At 54.9% G+C, this 19,964-nt stretch overlaps 1 protein-coding gene and 1 long non-coding RNA gene across 8 annotated transcripts in view; one reads left to right on the forward strand and one right to left on the reverse strand.

Moving 5' to 3' along the window:
* The window catches only part of LOC308642779, a 44,450-nt gene extending 40,544 nt beyond the window's left edge, over positions 1-3,906 (forward strand). The window contains exon 3 of the long non-coding RNA XR_014020632.1: positions 3,784-3,906. This is a non-coding gene — a long non-coding RNA (uncharacterized lncRNA). The remainder of the gene's footprint in view (positions 1-3,783) is intronic.
* On the reverse strand, positions 3,081-13,420 carry CLCF1 (cardiotrophin like cytokine factor 1). Of its 7 annotated transcripts, none has more exons than XM_081282093.1 (4): positions 12,096-13,420; positions 8,229-8,903; positions 6,277-6,443; positions 3,081-4,467 (listed from the first exon to the last, which is right to left on the reverse strand). In XM_081282093.1, the coding sequence occupies exons 3-4, from the start codon at positions 6,427-6,429 to the stop codon at positions 3,973-3,975; spliced, it is 648 nt and encodes a 215-aa protein (XP_081138219.1). In that variant the 5' UTR covers positions 6,430-6,443; positions 8,229-8,903; positions 12,096-13,420; the 3' UTR covers positions 3,081-3,972. The 7 variants fall into 7 exon arrangements, with proteins under 7 accessions (XP_081138219.1, XP_081138217.1, XP_081138218.1 ...); XM_081282091.1 differs by lacking the exon at positions 12,096-13,420 and adding an exon at positions 11,758-11,894; XM_081282092.1 differs by lacking the exon at positions 12,096-13,420 and adding an exon at positions 11,425-11,560.
* Between the last annotated feature and the right edge of the window lie 6,544 nt (positions 13,421-19,964).

Here is a 19,964-nt window from a genome sequence, read left to right on the forward strand (position 1 = left end):
GCCAGCTTCAGCAACTTAGTGAGACCCTAAGCAACTTAGCAAGACCTTGTCTTAAAGTAAACTATTAAAAGGGCTGGGGATGTGGCTCAGTGGTTAATTGCCCCTGGGTTTGATCCCTGGTACCAAAAAATAAAAAATAAGTAAAAAATATAAAAGGCTTGGGATTAGCTCAGTAATAGAATGCCCCTGAGTTCAGCCACCCATACTGCCAAAAAAGATGACAGGTTTTTAATCCATTTATGCATTTTTAATACATTTATATTTATTTCCCTAGCCTTACTGGGAATATAAGGACTTCTAGAGATAGTTCCCCTACTCCCATGACACTGCAGAGCCCAAAGTAGTCTGGATTTGTATATTGGTCTCTGGAAACCTGGGCTCAACTCTAAGGCCTTACTTAGGAAATGGAACCTGAATAACCAAAGAAAACTCATCAGCACTCCCAAGGCAGCTAAGCACAGAGAACCAATGTCACATCCTAAGAAGACACTGATAACCTATCATCTGCCATGTGCTCCTGTCCCATGATGATGACATTTTCACAAGAGGCCCTGTGGGACTGAACATGGTGCCAAAACCCAAAGGAGGGGCCCATAGCCCCTGTTGTCATGTTTAAGAGCTACTTGGAAAAGAGTTCCAGAACTCCAGTTCTGAAGTGCCCTTCTACCCCCACCCACCTGCATCCGTCCCTGTCCCCATGGAGCTCTGCATGGGCATGAGTGAACTTAGCACTCCCCACATGGCATGCATCTACTGACTGTTCCTTGCTTCTGTTTCCCTCTGCTGTCCATCCCACCCGCACTGTGTGGCTCAGAGGCTCACAGCCACTCAACAGTATGGTTTTTAGCATTCGAAAGTCCCTTGCCCCTTGATTCTCTACCATCCCTGCCTTGCCAGTCCTCAGACTTGGAAACCCTCTATACTCTGTTCCCACCTTGGGCCATCTCTGTCTTAGTAGGAAGTGTTATCATTCATGCAGAATGGGCACATGACAAATGCTGAGATCACCTGGCTCTTCTATATGGGTGCCTAGCAAGGCTTTGGATTCTTCTCTGGTTTTCTTTGATGCACCTCCCAGACCTCTCCACACTTCTCCTCACTCAGCAGTGACATGTTTAGATTTCTTCTGTTTAAAAACAATCATCACAAAACAACCCTGCCTCAATCTTATCCCTTTACCACTAAACTCTGAGGGAATATATTTACCCACTCTGTTTTCTTCTCACAGTAGTATTCTTTTTGTCTCACCATTTGGTATCCGCCTCTCACCTGATCTTTCCCAGGTCACTTGTGACTTCTAACTGCCAAAGCCAGTAGATCTTTCTCTACATTCTTCTCTCAGTTCCCCCGGGGCATCTGAGACTGTTCATCAGCTGTCTCCTTCAAACTCTTCTCTCAACTTCTAAAACACTCCTGAACACTCTTTAAAATCAGTTGAAATCAAATTATTAAGGATTTAGCCAGGTATATGGGGGCTCCTGCCTGTGATCCCAGCAACTTGGGAGGCTGAGGCTGGAACATCACAAGTTTGAGGCCAGCATCAGCAACATGGAGAGACCCTGACTCAAAAAGAAAAGGACTGAGGATGTAGCTCAGTGGTAAAGCATCTCTGGGTACAATATCCAGTACCAAAAGAAAATTTAAAAAATGAAATTGACAGGATGGTAGGATGTGAGTTCTCTGGGGATGGGACACCCACCTCTCTCTCCATCTGCCTCAAAACCCTGACTTACTGCTTTGCACATTGCAGCTGCAGCACATTGGTTTTTCTGTATGGGGACAGAATGGCACAGATCCCCTCTTCTTTCTGTCTTTGTAGGCTGGGGACAGGGCCTGCAAGTGCCCTGGCCATGCATAGGCAGGTGTCATTGCCCGTAGAGGTAGAAAATGTTTCACATGCACCAGTTGGCATCCAGTAGAGGCTGGCTGGCCCACTAGCAGGTCCAGTAGCTCCTGCACCAGCATTCTGACCTCGCTTTTCTTTGGTGGCTCATGCACTTATGGGAACCTCCTCCTCTGTGTTGCGAATGAGTGCTTTTGTGCCTTATTATTTCAAGGAAGCTAAACTTTCCTTCCCAAGTAGATTGCAAGTTCTATAACAGCAGGAGCCAAGTTAGGTCTTCAAATTCTTTTGGCTTTCTTTTATCAGGACAGTGAAAGGCAGGTAATTAGAGCTTTAAAAATTTGTCAGCTGATGGACATTATCAATTTCCTTGCTTAACACACTGTTTCCAGGAGGCCCTTATGAAATATCCGTGTATTACCTGGAAGCAATTAACCCATTAGTTTACCCAGTGGCTCTTAACTAAAGGGTCATGGCATAGTGACATATCTCACATAATCTAATTTCTACAATTGCTGCTGCTACAACCTTTATTCTTTGTTACCCTTTCTAACAATCTCATAAAATATTTAACTATTCCCATTTTATAGATGGAGACCAGAGACAGAAAGCTTTTATTTATCTAAAGTCATTCAGCTGGGAGGCTGTGAAATGGAGTTAACATAGTTTACCCCTTGAATAGCATCTGTCCCATTTTCCCTCAGTTCAATAGAAGTTTTCTTTCCCACACTATGAGAAAGGAACAGAGTCACAGCTGAAAGTTGTGAATTGGCCATAGTCCATCACCCTCTCAAGGAGATAGATAAAGGGTGTTGAGGTGAGGGCCCCATCAGACAGCCACTGGCAGGGGTCCTGGGGACTGAATGCCCAAGGGTGGCTGGGGAGAACCCCAGAGGGGCACATGAACAGCTGTGCTCATCAAGTGCAGGAGGGGCCAGAGGGAAGACATGCACAAAGCATGTCCAGAGGGAAAACAGACTGGGCAAAGGCAGAAGGACAAAAAGCAACAAGTGACAGTTCTCTAGGAGCACCAAGACACCACAGAGCTGGGAGCAGGAGGAGACAGACCCAAGTTGTGTGTCTTTGCCCTGGAGCTAGAGGGAGGAAAGTCACCTCCTCAAGCCCCACATACCTCCACTGGGAAAAGGGGACAATGGAAGCCAGGGTAGGTGGGGCCCAGAGAGCCACAGGGTGCCCCAGGAGGACCAGGAAAGCAAAAAGACTGAGTTCTGGGGCAAGCATTTTATTTGTTAATACAAGAATAGAAATTCTGCAATAAATATAATCTAATAAATAACATCTCCAAATAAATAAATATTAATACCACAAACTTAGAGTCATGAGTGGGTAGGGCTGGGGGGCAGGGCCTGGGGAGCTGTCCCCATTCCCTGCAATGCTACTGCAATGTAAACTTTCAGGAAACCCTGTGGCTGTGGCCGTGGCCGCCCTCCCAGCCTGGGCAACCACAGACACCCTGGGAAAGGGCAGAGAGGAGGCAACGTGATGCCGGCAGGGAAACTCGAGGCGAGGTCCTGACGTTCAGCGCAGCTTCGTTTGCCACCCTATGCCACTGATTACCTGGGTGACTACCCCCCTTTCGGTATTACCTCTTCTGGTTTTTAGGCCACCTCCAGTGCAGACCCCACCCCTTCCATTTTTCATTCCATCTCTTCTTGTTTAGACGTGTTGCCTTTCTGTTTCCTGAACTGAATGTGGAGTTATGGGGTGGGAGAGCGACACCAGCCAAGAGGCTTCACTCCAGAAAGGCACATGCTACAGTGGCCCCTACTCCTGCCTTCAAATGAGGGGCTGGAAGGCACTGGCAGGTGATGGCAGCAAGCAATAGGTGGCGAGAGCCTTTGCCCTCACTTGAGCCATTCAGCTCCCTTGAACATAACCACCATGGAAACAGGATGGCCCCTGACACATTTCTTCTCCAGACCCATAGGACTCGCGGAGCTGGGCAGAGGACAGGACGTACCACACCCCCACCCAAGGCCTGGAGGACCAGAGATCCCACCATCTGTCTCCTGGCTCAACAAGTGTTGGCATACAGGTTTCTCTTACCCAGAGTGGGAGCAGAGCTTGAAGGGGCAGAGGGGAAAAGGGGAGGTGGTAAGGGTCAGAGATCAGAAGCCATGGGCCTCCAGGTGCAGGGTGACTGCAGCTGCCGGAGGCTGCATCTTCTTCTTAAGCCGGTTGAAGTCCTTGGCTGAGCGCCACAGCCAGGTCTGCAGCTCCTTCAGCAGCCAGAAGTCATCCATCTTCTGGAGGAAGTCGCTGTGGGCAGGGCCAGGGGCCCAGGTGGGCTCAGTCCCCGGCAGAGGCTGGGGCAGTGGGTAGCCCAGAGAGGCCATGACGCCTGCGATGCTGCCCAGCAGGCCCTGGAGGCTGGTACAGAAGTGGGCCAGGCTGCGGCGCAGCTCTGCTGTGGCAGCCTGACGGTTGAGGCCACGCAAGTAACACAGGAGATGGCTGTAGGCCTCGTAGTTCTGGGTCAACCGCAATTTGTCATTGAGGCTTCGCCACACTTCCAAGTTGACAGTGGCCCTAGGCAGAGTCTCTGCCCCCAGCCGAGGTGGGTTGAAGTCAGGCTCGTTGAAGGGGGGCCCCAGGTAGTTCAGCTGTGGAAAGGAGAGGGCGATGGGGAAGGAGGCGAGCAGAGCAGGAGAGCACTGCCCCCATAGTCTATTTCTCCTGTTCCCTGACACTGGCCCTGTCTCCATACTAGTCCTTGCTGTTCATGGGCATCCCCTAAGTTTCTTCAACAGGAATGTCATCTGCATGGAGGTAACAGCTGAAGCAGTGGGGTGATGAACTCTTCTACAAAGAGAGGTAGAAAGAGAAAACCACGCAGGCGCCACTCAGGAAGGACGTGCTGATCAGCTGAGAGGGCAGACCTCGGGAGAGTGCCACCACAGGGCAGGGAGAGAGGAAGAAGAGCCATGAGGAGCCAGGAGGCCAGGCTGCAGAGGCAGAGTTGGCCAGGAGAGTGCAGAGGCCAAGGAGAGGAGTTCAAGAAGGCAGCAGTGTTCCGCAGAGCGGCTGCAAAACAGCAAGGAGAGAGCCTTAGAGAATGCCGCTGGGTTTGGCGTGAAGATGCCTGACCACCTGGAGAGAACTGTTGACTCGGCCTGGAAGCCAGATTGCAGGGGGTTAAGGAATGAGTGGGTGGAGAGGAAGTGGAGGCAGAGGGTGTAGACCACTCCTTCGAGAAATTTGGCAGGGGAAGCCAGGAGAGAAAAAGGGTCGGGAATTAGAGGAGGTAGCAGAGCCCAGCAAAGGTTTTCTACACAGGGAAACTGGAGAGAGCTGAGCCAAGGCTGAAGGCAGAGGGACTGCTGGCATCAGAGCTCCTCTTTGACGTTCCTGTTCCCCCCAGCCTAAGGAATAGGGGACAGAAGGGTACTCACCAGTGCCCCAAGGCAGGGTTCAGTTGCTAGGAACAGGGCTACAGAAGGAAGAAACTGAGGCAGTATCTAGAGGGGACAGGAAAGGCATGGAAGACAGTATAGTCTAGGGAAGAGGGCAAAGCCCTTGCCAACCCTCTGGGGAATGGCCTGGGGCCCAGGGAAGGGGATGCAGGAGATCTGTAACTGGGAGGGAAAGAGAGAAGAGGGGCGAGGCCTGGGATAGGCAAGGGCCCAGGGGGAGGTTCACACGCTGACAAGCACAGAGACAAACTAATTTCCTCGGTGTATCCTGGGGCTGGAGCCAGCTCCCCCGCCACCCTCCTCCCTTTTCCTTCCCTGGCTCCAGAGTAGGGTCTGGGATGTGGAAGAGGAACACGGGAAGAGGGGGCTGGTTCCCCATGGTCCCCGGCTCCTCCAATTCTCCTTCCTTCTCTCCTGGGCTCTCTGAACACCTCTGGACCACATAATTACAGCATAATTGCCCTCCACACCCTGAACCCCCTGCCATTACTGGCCTGGGTTCTCTGCAACCCCTTTCTCCCATGATTCCCCCTAGGAGGCCTGGCTAGGATGGGAGAGGCAGACAGAGGGAGGCCCATGGGTCCAGAGCAGCAGGGCCCCAGGTCTGGGGGCAGAAGAGAGTTTAAACACAGGCATGGGAGGTGGGGCCCCTCCATCCCCACCCAGCCCCGCCTGTGCAAGAGACACCACAACACGGTGTAAACAGAGGAGACTTCCCCGGCCCCCAGGGGAAGGCGGCTGGGCTGGCAGCCAGTGGGCAATGGGCCAAGGCGGGTGCAAGGCCTGCCCACATGCCTAGTCCTGGGGCCAGGGATGGGGAGGGGGGGCACCTAAGAGGGAAGGGCAGGAGATAGGCCAACTTAGGGAGACTGCTTGGAGCCAAAGGGCCCCTCCTCATCACCCAGTCACTCAACAGGACCCCGCCACTATCAGCTCTCTTCCCCCAACTCCTCTGCTCACTCTTCGCCCAATGCCCAGACTCCTAAGCTGGATACTCACGTAGGTCCCAGCCAAGCTGCGGAGTTGGTGCTCCAGATAGCGGGTGAGGTCATAAGTTTTCTGGATGGAGGGGCCAGGCCCTGGGTCTCCTGTGCGATTGAGAGCTGGCACTGCAGGGAGGTGCCAGAGCACCGTGCACAGGCAAGCTAACATCCCCCACGAGTCCCCTGTGGACAGGATGGGCAAGAAGCATGAGGGTGGGCCAAGCCCAAGTGTGGAGGCAGCTGGCAGTCCCTCAGGTGTCTATCCCCACCCTAGGCTGGGAGCAGGGGTGAAGGTGAGACACCAGATGGGATGAAGGATGGGCAAGGGACGTGTAAGTGAGGACAAGTACATGGCATTTGTACGTCTATCAGTAGATACTTGAGAGTATATCTGTATCAGCTGAGGAAGTCTTAGGCAGTGTGTGACCGTGTGCATGCCAACGTGTGTGTATGTGCATGGTGGGCTGGACCAAGCTTAGGGACTCCAGGCCAGTGTGCTAGGGTTCCAGTTGCACCTTATCCTCCTCTCCGAGTCCCCTAGTCCCCTTGCAGCTTGAAAGGAACTGAGGAGTGGCAAATGGCACATGTTAGCACTGCAAGCCATCGTCAGCCAGGCCTGCTAGAAGAGTGAGTAGGTAGAGGTAGGGTGACACCACCATGGTCAGGCTGAAGGACACAAGGCTGACTTAATGCAGTCAGTAGTGGGTGTATTAGGATATGGTTCCTGGGTGGTGGGTGCTAGGATGAAGTTAAATTGAGGGAGATTTAGCATCCATCCCCTTTAGGACGAGTGGCAGTGTGGGGGTCTGCCCATTCTTGTCTAGGGTGTTGGAGGTGGAACACAAAGGGGAGAGGTACGTATTTGATGAGTGGGGTTGTCAGCTAAAGATGCTAGAAGTTTAGAATGCCAGTCCAGAGGCCTGGGGTCTGTACTGTGAAGAGGGCTGGTGGCTTTTGGGAAAACTTGATTTTCCAGGCTCTTAGGTGAGGTCCAAGCTCAGGACTCAGTGTGCATCTGAGCTAGGACGGGGGGGGGGGGGGGGGGGGGGGGATATAATTGGTTTGGGCTGGAGTAGGTTTAAAGACTAGGTTACTTTTAATGCTTCAGATTAGTTTAGACTTGGGATTTGGTTGATTGAGTGTGGTTGAGGTTTGAGTCCAGCAGTGGGATGTGGTTAGGTTTGGGCAGGCAGACGGTTAGCTGGGGCTAAGGTTTATGAATTTGTTGATTTAGATGTCAGATGGGGCAACACTTGGCATGTCACAAAGGGTAGGTCTCGTTTGGGTTTTAAGCTTGGATAGGTATGAGGTCAAGTTGTTTCTTTTCTCTAGTTTATATTTTATACTTCCAATTTTTTCTATAATGACATGTTTCTTTGATAGAAATAAGTTGGATAGGTTTAACAATTTGACTGCAGTCAGGATAGGGTTTGGAGTTAGGAAATAATGAAGACTAGATTAGGTTTAGACATTAGTTAGTCATAATAACTGGGTCTTTTTTTTTTTTTTAAGAGAGAGTGAGAGAGGAGAGAGAGAGAGAATTTTTAATATTTATTTTTTAGTTCTCGGCGGACACAACATCTTTGTTGGTATGTGGTGCTGAGGATCGAACCAGGGCCGCACGCATGCCAGGCGAGCGCGCTACCTACCGCTTGAGCCACATCCCCAGCCCAATAACTGGGTCTTTTAGCCCTTAGAGGGGGTTACTATCAAGGATGTTATAAAGTGTCTCAGAGAGTACAGGGGACAGGTGGGGACTTTTGCAGTGGCCCATCCAGTCAGTATGGACTCTATCATATGCTTGAATGGCTGGCTTTACTGATGAGTCATCGGAGTAGGGGTGCCTCCTATCCACAGGGACTGCTCTTTTGAGTGAAGGACTCCTGGTGGGAGGGTACCTGTGCATGTGCCCACTGTATTTTAGGACAGAGAGCAGGGTGGGGCACCAACTCCACTTTCCTTTCCTACCTGTAGCTTGAATGCACCTTCCTCAGTCCTTCTTTCCATTTAGCTCTTGTCTGGCCTGATTCCTTCCTAGTCTTTCATCTTCATATCTCAAGAAGACTCCAGGCCCTTCTCTGCACAAAGCCCTGGGCAGTCCTCAGCCCAGATCTCTGGCTGAGTCCCTTCCAGAACCCTATGGGTTAGTTTTGGAGATTTTGGAGATTGAAGACCTGCTGAGAGGGACAGTGGCCCTTCCGTCTTGAGATAGCTTTCAGGATGACGAATCTGGCCTTGCTTGAAGTTAGTGGCAATGCCAAAGTTCCACTGACGCAGGAATTGCCTCAACGGCCAGAGTTCTGGGACTGGGCTGCCCCGGTGGCAGAGAAGTGTGGTCAGAAGCCCTGGGCTTGTTTCTTCCTCCCTTCTTGGGCCTTGGGGGACATCCCTGGGGGGACCAGCTCCCTATACAAGGACAGCAGGGGGAAAAGCCTTTGGATAAACAAGAGCTAAGTCATCTGGGCAGAAAAACGGCTCATGAAATTAAACAGACAGGGCCGGTGTTTCCAGGAATATTTCAGTTCTGAGGTAACTCTGTCACTTCAGGCTGGGGGCTGGGGGGACAGGGGAGAACAGAAGGAGCTGACTGACCAGGCCAGAGAGAAGTAGAAAAGAAGGAAGGAGTCTCAGGAATCAGGAGGCCTGGAGAGGAGAAAGGCAGGTGAAGTTCAGGGTTCTGCCTCCTACTGTGACACCTTGCACACTGGGCAAGATGTGCCCATATCTCAGGCAGCAAAGCAGAAAGTTGCCTGACGCAGAGAATACCTGAGTTCGTTGTGAATACTGGAGCCCAGAGCAGCTCCGGCTCCCCTGTGTTCCTGGGTGGCAGCATCCAATGAGTCTCTGGAGCCCCCACCTACCCTCCTCTCTGGCTCAGAGTGTACAGGTGAACCCCACCATGGGGCCATATCTTGGCCCCCTCCCCCAGTCCTACCCCCACTGCCGGCCTCTGCTCTGCCTCTGGCTGCTGCCCACTGATTGTTTACATCCCGTCTTCTCCTTGTGTTTATAAATCCGGCTGAGCACGTGAGGAGCTAATGAGTGCAGCTCACGTTTCCTGCTGCAGCCCCCCCATCCTGGCCCCCTCCGGGGCCAGCCCCTAATTCCATCCAGATCCCTGGGCCCTGGGAACGAGGCCCCCCTCATGAACACACACACTGTCAGCCCACGCAAGCGCAGGGCCATCCCGACACACTGCACAGGCACACCGCAGTGTACTTGTCTTCAGCCAGCTGTCCCTCACTCCCTGGCCTATGCCCCAGGCTAATAGTACTTAGTGGCAGGGATGTCCAGGGTGGTTGGGTGGAGACTGCACCAGGAATTGGTGAATAAGAGCTGTAAGCTCTAAACGTTGATGTTGGGAGGCTTTGGAGAGTTCCAGAACTCTACATGAGGAAAGGCCCTGAGTGACCTTGGGGGGGGGGGTCTGTTTTGGGAAATGGGGGCTGGGGAAGGGGTAGAGTAGCCTAGGAGGTAGTGTGTACACAGTGGCGTGAGATCCATGCACAGGACTAGGAAACTGCCCTGGAGGCTGCCTCCTGACCTGCCTGCACAGGGCAAAGCCCACAGAAACCTAGCTTTCTCCATCTTCTGAGCTGGCTTCCCTCTCCCTGGTTCCCTTTCTCCTGGGCTGCTGAGAAGTGGCAGGGTGAGTGAGGACACAGGGGTCTGGAACTCAGGAGACCTAGCTTTGCCATGAACCCATCTGGTGACCATAGGCTTGCACAAGGATGTGGCACTGTGCATGCTAAAGGTCCTCCCGGCTGGAACATGGGGCTCCATCTCTGCTGTCCTCTCCAACATCCCCTTATGACCTTCTCTTCCAGTCCAAATGACAGAAACAGCCAAGGTCCAGGGAAAGAAATAGGGCGGGCAGGCTGCTGCCTTTTGAAGTAAGGCACCAAGACAGGAACTGGGCTTTGGTTGGAGGGAGAGGGTACCTGACTGCCACAAGAGGGCCCTGGGTGTACTCAGGGAGAGTCAGAGTGAAGTGTGTGTGTGTGTGGGGGGGGGGGGGGGCTGAGAAGCCAGCTGAAACCAGAGGGGGAAGAAGTGAATAGTCCAGGGCAAGTGTGTGGGTGAGCTGGAAAGGGTGTTGTTATCAAGAGGGTTTAGGAGGGTTTGGGAGGGGCCAGAGAGCAGCAGGAGCCAGGGTGTGAACCAGCAGGTGGGATTGTGGGCAGGAATGTGAAGTGTCAGGAATCAGTAGCTGGTAGTGTAGGGGTAGTGTACACCAGTGTGAATGGGACAGGAGTGCAGGTCTGTGGTGGAGGGGAGGAGATATTGCTCCAGTTAGTAGACATTTCTGGACTGCCCAGTGACAGTTGCTGCCATCTCTTGCCAGTTTCCTCCCCTGGCTGAATGTGTGGCTCCAGGTCAGCCAGTGTATCTGGTCTGTTAGAATATGAACCTGTGTCGGAGGGGCATTGAAAGCCCAGAGATGTCCCTGGATCAGAGGTGAGGTGTCCCCTGCTCTCACCCTCAGCCTCTCTCTAAGGCTCAGACTTCCCCTGCCATGCCCCCACCGCGTGTCTCCCCTTCCTCTACTGACAGCCCCTTCCCAATCCTGGGCCCTGAACAGGACACAGGAGGTCCTCTGGGATTGGAGGTCTGTAGGGAGGACTCCTGGAGCTCAGTATGGAGCTGCTGGAAAAGAATGCAGGAGGGTAGAAATGAGGGGACTCTGGCAAGGCCATGCAAACCTAGGATTTGCTTCGAGGGGCAGGGCCAGGGAACTGTGCGACGGTGGCCGCTCGCTGGCCCTCCCTCCTCGGGGGTGACCTCTCCTTCCCGGACCCCTCCCGGAGGCTGTGGTGCCTTCCCCTTGTGTGGCCCCGGCGCCCCCGGCCCCGCCCCCTGCCCGCTCCCGCCCGGTGGCTCTCCACCCGGCGGCGGGGGCGGGGGCGGGGTCCCGGGCGCCCGGCTCCGGGGCTCGGCCCCGGCCGCTGCCCTTTCCCGCGCGTCAACTCCCTGCCCTGCCCGCTTTCCTTCCGCCGGCCGCTGGGCGAGCGGCCGCTGCCGACAGAGCTCGCGGCTGCCGGACCGGTGACGGACTTTTTCCTGCTGGGTCCAGCCGGGCTGCGCCCCCCCCCCCGCAGTAATCACTCCCAGGCCGGCGGGCCGAGGCTCGCTGCCGCCGGCCAACCAGCCGCCTGGCCCCTACCTGCCGCCGGCTCCGGGGCCGTGGGCAGCGTGGAGGGCTGCGGCCGCGCAGCGCGCAGCAAGGAAGCCGCGAATCCCGCGGCCCGGCCCGCTCGGCCCGGCCCAGCCAGGCTTGCTCTGCCCTCCGCCCTCCGCTCCTCTCGCCCGCCCGCCTTCCCTCCCGCCCGCCTTCCCCTCCCGGCGGTCCGGGGAGGGAGAGCGGCCCGGCCCAAGGTGTCGGCCTCCCCTCGCCTCCCGCCGGCCCGGCCTCGAGCTCCCCTGCCTCGCCCTCCCTCTTCCTCTCCCCGGCCCCCTCCCCTCGCGCCGCGTCTCCCCCCGCAGCCTCGCTGCTCGCCTCGGACTCGCTCGCCCCGACTTTTGCGCGGGGCTCTCTGTCCGCGGGTTCCGTGGGACCCCGCCTCTCTGGGGCTCCAGGTTACCGCCTCCCCAGGTCTGCGGGTCGTCCGGGCTCCCCGTCGCGCTCCCCGCCACCTCCTGCCCGGCCGACCGGACTCCAGGAATGCCGCGTCCCCGCCCGGCCCCTCTCGAGGGCGCCCAGCCGTGCCTCCCCCGGCCCGAGCCCTGCTCCCCGGCCGGGCCCCGGCGTGGGGCTCCCCGGGGGCGGGAGGAGGACGGGAACCGGATCTCGCGGCGGCGGGGCGGGGGCCGGGGCCTCGGACGCCTGGCTCCTACCTGCTCGGAGGTCCATGGGGCTGGGGGCCGGGCCGGCCGGGCGCGGCTCCTCTCCCAGAGGCTGGCGGAGTGGGAGGGCGAGCCGCGGCTCCGGCGAAGCTTTAATAATCCCATCCGCCAGGCCCACTCGCAGGTTTTTTTCGCTCGGTTTCGGATTTTTTTTTTTTCGGTGTGGGACATTCTGCAAACTTTTTTTTTTTTTTCTGACGTGTAAAGCTGTAACCACAAATTGTAGCAGCCCTCCCCGGGGTGGGGGGAGGCGGGGGAGGAGGGAAGGGAGGGCTTCTGGGGCTCCTCTCCCTCCCACAACACTGAGGGGGGGTGAGGTGAGGCGAGGCTGCGGCGGTACCACCCTGGGCCTCCTGGGGGAGGGGGCTGGGAGGGCATCGGTCCGTCTGCAGACACCGAGAACCAGGGGCGGGAGCCTGCCTCGATGTGGGCTTCTCCCTCGGACTCCGCCTGGGGACGCCTGCCCCCTGCCTCCTGCCCTGTTTGGGTTCCCTGCGCCCACCCTACCTCTGCCTCCTCATCTCTAACCTTCCCTCCCCCTTCCCCTTGAGTAAATGCAATGACACATTCTCCCAAATGCCAGCGAACTGGCCTCAAAGCAAGTGATGGTGTTTTTCCTGCTGCCCTTTGTCTGGGCTGACCGCCCCCCTTGCCTATTGTCCCGCTGCTTGTCCCATTTCCAAAAGCTGGAGCTCTGTGAGGCGCCAGAGGCTGGGGCAGGTGACTAACCAGCTCACAATGCCCCCTGAGGGGGAGGAAGGGGGCAGGAGGGCCCACTGCCCAGCTTCTCTTTTTAGTTCACAAGGTTCTTCATTCTTCTTCCCAGTGACCAGGGAGAGGGCACATGGGTGGGGGATTTGTAATTCATTAATCAGCACGAGGCACCGGACCAGTTTCAACACCAGAGGCTTCGCTGGTGACTCAGCGAGAATGCGAAGATTCAAGGCCACGGACAGAGCGAGCATCCCGATTGTAAAACACTTCCCCATTGAGACATTTGGCACCCTCCTTCCTTTGGGGTTTTGGGTTGTTGGTTTTTCCGGTGGTGAGGTAGGTTTGGCTGTGGAGTGCTCTCCCTCCTTCCTCCCCTCTGGTCTGGGTTGGGACTTTGCTGGGCTGGAGACCTCCGGGACCCATAAGACCAAACCCTCCCAAGAGGGTCTCTCTTCCTCCCCCTTCCTCCCTCTCCAAACTGTTGCCAGGAAGAGTGACCTTGTGCAGAGGAAACAGCTGTCATCTGGGGCTTGTACACAGCCCCACTTTGTGATTTGTCTTGGGGGACAGTCATTGGGTCCTCAAGCCTTGGGTGTCCTAGAAGCAGCATACCACCAATTAAATCATTTGGTAATAAGTTGCTTTGTTGTACCTGTTGTTTCAAAGGGGGAGAGGCGGATGGCAGCAGACCTGTAAGGTAATGCTCCCTCTGGAGTGGCACCATACCTTCATCCCCTACTCCTGCCTATGCCCCTAAGAGGGTACTCTGCCAGTCCACCACAGCCCCTCCAGCCTGTGGGTCAGAGTAGGCATCATGGTCATGGCCAGTTCCCAGGACAGCTCTTCTCTTTTCTGTACTGGAGAACTGGGTGGGGGGGTGGGGGGGTGGGGAAGAAGTTTGTTTTCAATTACCTCACTGGAGTGGGACAGACTTTGTTGTTGGGTTGTTCTCTTTTTTTTTCCCCTCTCTCTTTCTTTCTCTCCTTTCTTTCATTCTCTCTTCCTCTTTTTTTTTTTTCCTAAACAAGGAGAAAAAGAGCTGAGAATAGAGAGCTGGCCTGGGGTGGGGGTAGGGGACTTTCTGGAGCATTGGTAGCAGCTCTGATGAAAAGCGCCTTGGAGGGGCCCTTGTGAAAGTGCTCAAGGCCTCCTCCCCCACCTTCTCCCCACCCCCAGCAGCCAGGACTCTGGAGTTTCAATGACATTCTTGGCCTAGGAGCCCAACAAATCTTTTGATGCCCATGCCCAAGGTCAAGAAGGCATATGCCCACCGGTGACTGGTTCCCAGGCTGCAGGGAGGTCCCCCTAGCAGCTACCCCTTCCGAGAGAGGGAGCTAAGTAGGAAAGGGGAGAGGGCGAGGGTGACCAGGAGCAGCTTGGGCCTGCTCCCCTCCGCTGAGCAACTCCACAGCTTGCCCCTGGTGGAGAGGCTGTGCAGACAATGTGGTTTGGATTTGGCTGAGCCCCCTCAGCACCTTATAAAGCACCTTGCTGAGTCAGGGGGAAAGCAGCCCTGATGCAGAGAAGAGGAGGGGGCTGGGAGAGAGAAGGAACAGGGGCTGGGGAAAGGGGGGGCTGAAGGAAGAGGAGGGAGAAATGAGAAGGGACCGAAAAGGGAAGAGGATGCACAAAGAGGCAAACAGTGGGAGTGAGAAAAGGGGGAGGAGGCCGGAGCTGAAGGAGCAAGATGGGGAGACATTGGTGAGGAAGAAGAAGAACTCGACAGTAGAGTGGGGGACATCCACGATGCTGCCCCACCCTGCCATAGGAAATGTCCACCTTACAAGTCTCCAAGGCATGGATTTGCAGGAACTGAGGGCAGCAGCTCGGAGCCTAGTGGGGGCAAGTTAATCTGCTTTCCGGGCAGCCCTCAGGGCCCCCCCCCCATTTGCCTTTGATTCTTAACATAGTGACCCACAAACTGGGAAAGTCATGTTTTCCCTCTGCCTCTTGTCCAGACTTGCCGCCCTGCCCTCTCCCCTCACCCAGTGGGGGCTAAGCCTCTCCCCTCCCCCTCTCCCACACTGCCAAAGGGAAAATCAACTCCATCTCCAGCCGCCAGTGCCCCTCTGCCATGTCTGGGCAAAGGCAGCAGGCTAGGAGCTGCCAGTTGGGGTGGGGTGGGGGCTGGAGCAAAGGCTGTGTCTCACTCTGCCAAGTCAACAATGGGGGTGGGCTGCTGGGATTTGGGGTAGAAGAAGGAAAGTGGGGCAGGAGTGGCCCCTGCAGGGTTTCTGTGGGACAGAGTGGAACAGGTGACTGTCCTCTGATTTCCAGCTGGGGGCTCAGGAAAGCTCCTGCTCCCCAGTGATTCTCAAATAGAACCTTGTTAGGGCCCTTCCAGCTCCAACAGCCCGGGAGCAAGGGTGAGGATAAGAGTGGAAGTTGGAGGAGACATCAACTTCCAAATGAGCATCCTCAGAAGGAGAAAAGTCCCATCTGTGCTGTGGGATATTGTTCCAGTGCTAAGTCCTAAAAAGACAGAGAAAGGACAAGGAACAGCCACACCTGCCTTCAAGAATTTCAGTCTTGGGCCAGCAATCAGCCACAGGTGGTAGTGGGCGTCTTTAGGGCCAAGGAGGACAATGCATATAACTTCCAGAAAAGGGGAACTTTGGGTTCTGGGGAGCCTAAGCACAAGACCAGCATGGCAGCTACTGGGAGGCTCCTTTCAGCTCCTACGGCTCCTGCTCTGCCCTGCCACTCCATGGGGTAAAAATGCAGTGGCCTGAGCAGGGAGGGTCACACCAGGCACTGCCATATGGCTCCCTGCAGCTGGATAGGGCCAAGCTAGGAGTCAGGATACCTAGCTTTTAATTGGCCAGTATGGACAAGTCTGTCACCTCTCTAGGATGGGGTATGACCACCTCTGTCCTCCTTTCCACAGGATGGTGGGAGTTTTCAGTGATGACGGGAACACTGGTTTGCCAGCTCCTTTGACCTTCCACAGGAGGGTGGCAAGTCAGGCACCAAGAGGTGTGGCTGAGGGGGGGCGGGCAGAGCTGGCACAAGGTAATGATTGAGCTGTCCTCCAAGGAGTGTAGGTGAGTCAATGTCGCCTCAGAAACTGGCTAGTGTCCCACCCCTCCCACTCCCACTTTCTCTCCCTTCCCCCATAACTGGCATCCTCAGGGAAGACTCCAGGTGCCCCACAACACCATGTCCTGCCCAGCCATGGAATTGGTTTTGAAGGGACCCTGGCCTGAGAGGGTCCAGATTCCTGAACTAGGGAAGCCTCTTCTGACAGGTGAGCAGAGGGTGGGGTCAAACAATCCCACAGAATAGTCACTAATTCACCACTAATTCACTCATTTTTTCCTCAGACACTCCCTGAGTGCCTCCTCCCCCAGGTGCTGAACACAGAGGAGTCCCAGGGGCCATGGAGTGGCAGGGCAGAGCAGGAGCCGTAGGAGCTGAAAGGAGCCTCCCAGTAGCTGCCATGCTGGTCTTGTGCTTAGGCTCCCCAGAACCACTCTGTCTCACCTTTACAAGAACCCTATGAAGGCAGAAGCTCTCAATTTTCCATTTAAAATCGAGACATAGATGAAGTCACTGTCTCAGGTCACATAAGCCTGTGAGTGGTAGAACAAGGACTAACTAGAACCCAGCAATATCTGACTTGAGCAAATGCCATTTTTTTATATATTTATTTTTTAGTTTTCGGTGGACACAACAGCTTCATTTTATTTCCATGTGGTGCTAAGGATCGAACCTAGCGCCCCACGCATGCCAAACAAGCACACCACTGCTTAAGCCACATCCCCAGCCCCAGCAAATGTCATTTTAACCACACCATGCAAGTGCCCACCTGAGGTTGGGGACAGTTGCAAGGCAGGGGACTCTTGGAAAAAAAAACAGGAAGCCCAGTCTGAGGGCAGGCTTCACCCTGCAGAACTTTGCTGAGTATTCCCTGGCTGTGAGGCATGTGGCCTTTGGCATAGCTGGTCCTTAAGGACAATAAGGTATTTCTTGGGACATAAAGAGAGTCAAGTTCCTGGAGAATTCGTGATCCAGATGCAGAGGGAGAACTGGGCTTTCCTGCCTCCCAGCCTCCCTGATGTGAATTGACTGTGACGCTGGGCCAGGTACCTCACATTGCCTCCCTTCATCAGCAACAGGCCAGATCCTGACAGTGCTTGAGAGCTCAGCTAGCATCTGATTCCATTAGCAGGGAGTTTGGACCATCAATGAGCATCAGACTGGAAGTTAGATAGCCCCCCATCAATAGGAGTAGAGCAGGGGCTTCCCTCTGCTTCCCAAGGGCCCCACCTCCTAGCTGGCAGAGTAAGGCTCTCAGCCCAGGACACTTCCCTGGGGTTCTGCATCACAATGCCAGGTGCAGCTCTCACCACCGCATTTGTGTGCACTCTACAATGTGCTTGTGAGCACAGGCCTGGCGGAGGGCAGGCAGGGAAGGAGGAGCAGGAAAGTGGGCACTTTCCCTTTCCCTCCAGTGTGCAGGAGCCCAGAGGGCCTTGCTTCACCCTGAGCTGGCCATGATGTCAGCGGAAACCCCAGGGCCAGAGGGCTCTTGTTACTCCATCAGTAGCCCTGCCCGACCCTGGGTCCCCCACCCATACCTGGCCCAGCGCAGGTTCCCCCAAAGGACATCCCACACATGCTTCTGCTTCCCCTAAGAAGCCAGAATGAGGCTGAGAGGCAGCAGGCTCTCTCCAACTGCCCGGCCAGGGCTCTATCTCCCATCTACTAGGATGTCTGGGTGAAGGGTGTGTGAAGAGGGCAGGGACAGAAGGGATACCCCCAGGTGCTCGACTCCTCCCTTGCCCGCCAGGAGCTGTCCCCGCCATTCTCCCAGGATGTTCCATTGCCCTGGCCAACCCATGCCGCAGGCCCTGTGACTCCGTCTCCCCTGGCAGAGGAGTGGGGTTACCTCTCCCTGGGCTGGAAGATCCTTATCCTGTCTTGCTGAGTCACTGCCTGCTCCTCCCGAGCTCTCCCCTCCGCCCCACCAACCTCGCTCTAAGGCTTAAGCCTTTCTCAAGGCTGTCCTGGCTCCTCAAGGCCTTGGGTCAGAGGACACCTGCTTCATTGATGCACTCTTAGGAGAGTAAGTGGGAGGCTTAGTGCCAGAGGGGAATTGCCCTGCCCTCCTCTACAAGTTGCATGACCTTGGGCAAGTCATCGTACCATCTAGACTCCACATTCCCCATACAGGACAGGGATGGTGGCAATATGCTCATAACACCTTCCTCATGGTCCTTAATGGAGCATCTGTACATACTTCAGTTTTAACCATTGACTGTTGCAATGTTAATGAAACAGGAACTTAAGAAAGAGTTAAGTATCATACACCTGTAATCTCAGCAACTCAGGAGACAGACAGGAAGATCACAAATTTGAGGCAAGCCTCAGCAAATTAGTGTGGCCCTAAGTAATTTAGTGAGACCCTGTCTCAAAATAAAAAGGTTGGAATGTAACTCCATGACAGAGTGCCCCTGGATTAAATCCTCAGTACAAAATAAAAAAGACTATGGAGATTGGAGTTTGAAAGAGATATTAGATGTCCCTTTCCCTCCCTGAGGGATAGGGCAAGTGTTTACAGCAAACAGAGCGGGGCAACTCTGCCTAGAACAGGAACAGGAATGGGGAGGAGCTGGCACCCACATCTATGAGGTCCAGTTACCTCCAAAAACTTTCCAAAGCACCTGCTGTATATGCCTCACAGACTAGGTAGACCTAGAAGACACAGCCTGCCTGCCAAGGGCATGGGGGCCCAGTCACAGGACAGGCTGACCAGGTTCAGAGCAGTCCAGGGAACTGGGGCAGGCCTTTTCCAACATCCAGCTTGCAGGACAACTCTAGAAAGTTCCCTAAGTTTTTTTGGTATTGGAGAGTACAGATCCACCACTTACAAGTGAGCCTCAATATCATGAAGTGTCCAGATGAGACCGTGAAATGAGTGGGCTCTGCAAGTCGTAGAACTCTAAGGAGACCCACGAGACTTCTGGTCTCTCCACCCAGCAGGATGTAGCTGCTGCAAACTGAGCACTTACTGTCTGTCTGTCTGGCACTGCGATGAAGCACTGGAGTACTTCAGACAATTTCACACAGTCCTCTTGAGGCAGGTGCTGTGTAGTTGCCATCTTACCATGGGGAAATTGAGGCTCAAAGTTACTTGACTTGCCCAAGGTCACAGGCAGGCAGCCTGGCTCCAGAGCCACCCTTCTCATAATTAGCAGTTCCTTGTTCTCTGAAAGTTCCTCCTTGTGCCCATCTCCCCTGGAGCAATCCTCTCAGCCAGGAGGATGTCTTCTCTGCTCCCTCACCCCTAAGGGGCCTAGTACAACCTTGGGCACAAAGCTGGCACCTGTAGAGGCTTGTTGGACCCTTTCTGGCCAGCAGCCTTGTCTCTGATCAGGGAACTGGGACAGTATGTGGTGTCTGTCTCCCTCTGCTGGTCCCTTAGGGGACAGCCCAGTGAGATGCTTTCACCAGAGTTGGTGGTGCCCTTGTCTCCCCCAATGGTGGATGCTGGTGATGTGGGACGGAGAACCCAGGGACTGGGGCCTGGCTCTATCCCACAGGAACAGAAACGCTGCCTCCTTGAGCCCCTAAACAGAAGCCCGCCTCTAACAGGGGCACCAAGGGGTGGTCTGAGGGAGGTCAGGTTGCTTCCCTGGTGTCTTCCCTGGGGGGAGGGGGGAACAGCAAGCCTCAAACAGCCTCTTTCTCCATGGATCCCATAAATGAAACTGTCATCCATGGATTTATCTAAACCTTTTGTGAAGCTATTTATATTTCCAGTGGAGACCACATTTGGGGGTAATGAGTTCCATCGGTGTTCTCCCCTGCTGGGTGGAGCACGCTGCCTTTGATTTGTCCTAAACTTACCTCACTGGAGCTCCAAGGGGGCCTGTAACTCCAGCATGCCTGAGCTTTCCCCTTCCCATCTCTGCTGTGGGTTTTAAACATTCCACCCCATCTCCCTTCCACCTCCAGCCCTGCAGACTGAAAAGACCTGGTCCCTGGTTGGTGCAAAGTGGGCAGCATGGGCATATCATTATCTCATGCTGGCCTCCAGCATGCAAAAGGGGTAAGCATTCCCACTGCCCTCACAAGACCAAGGACACTAAGGGTGCAGAATTGTGGGGCCAGCAGGAGACACAGCTAGAAGCAGCAGCAGTT

This window comes from Spermophilus citellus (assembly GCF_964194105.1).
Source record: "Spermophilus citellus genome assembly, chromosome: 2".
Classification (NCBI taxonomy): Eukaryota; Metazoa; Chordata; class Mammalia; order Rodentia; family Sciuridae; genus Spermophilus; species Spermophilus citellus.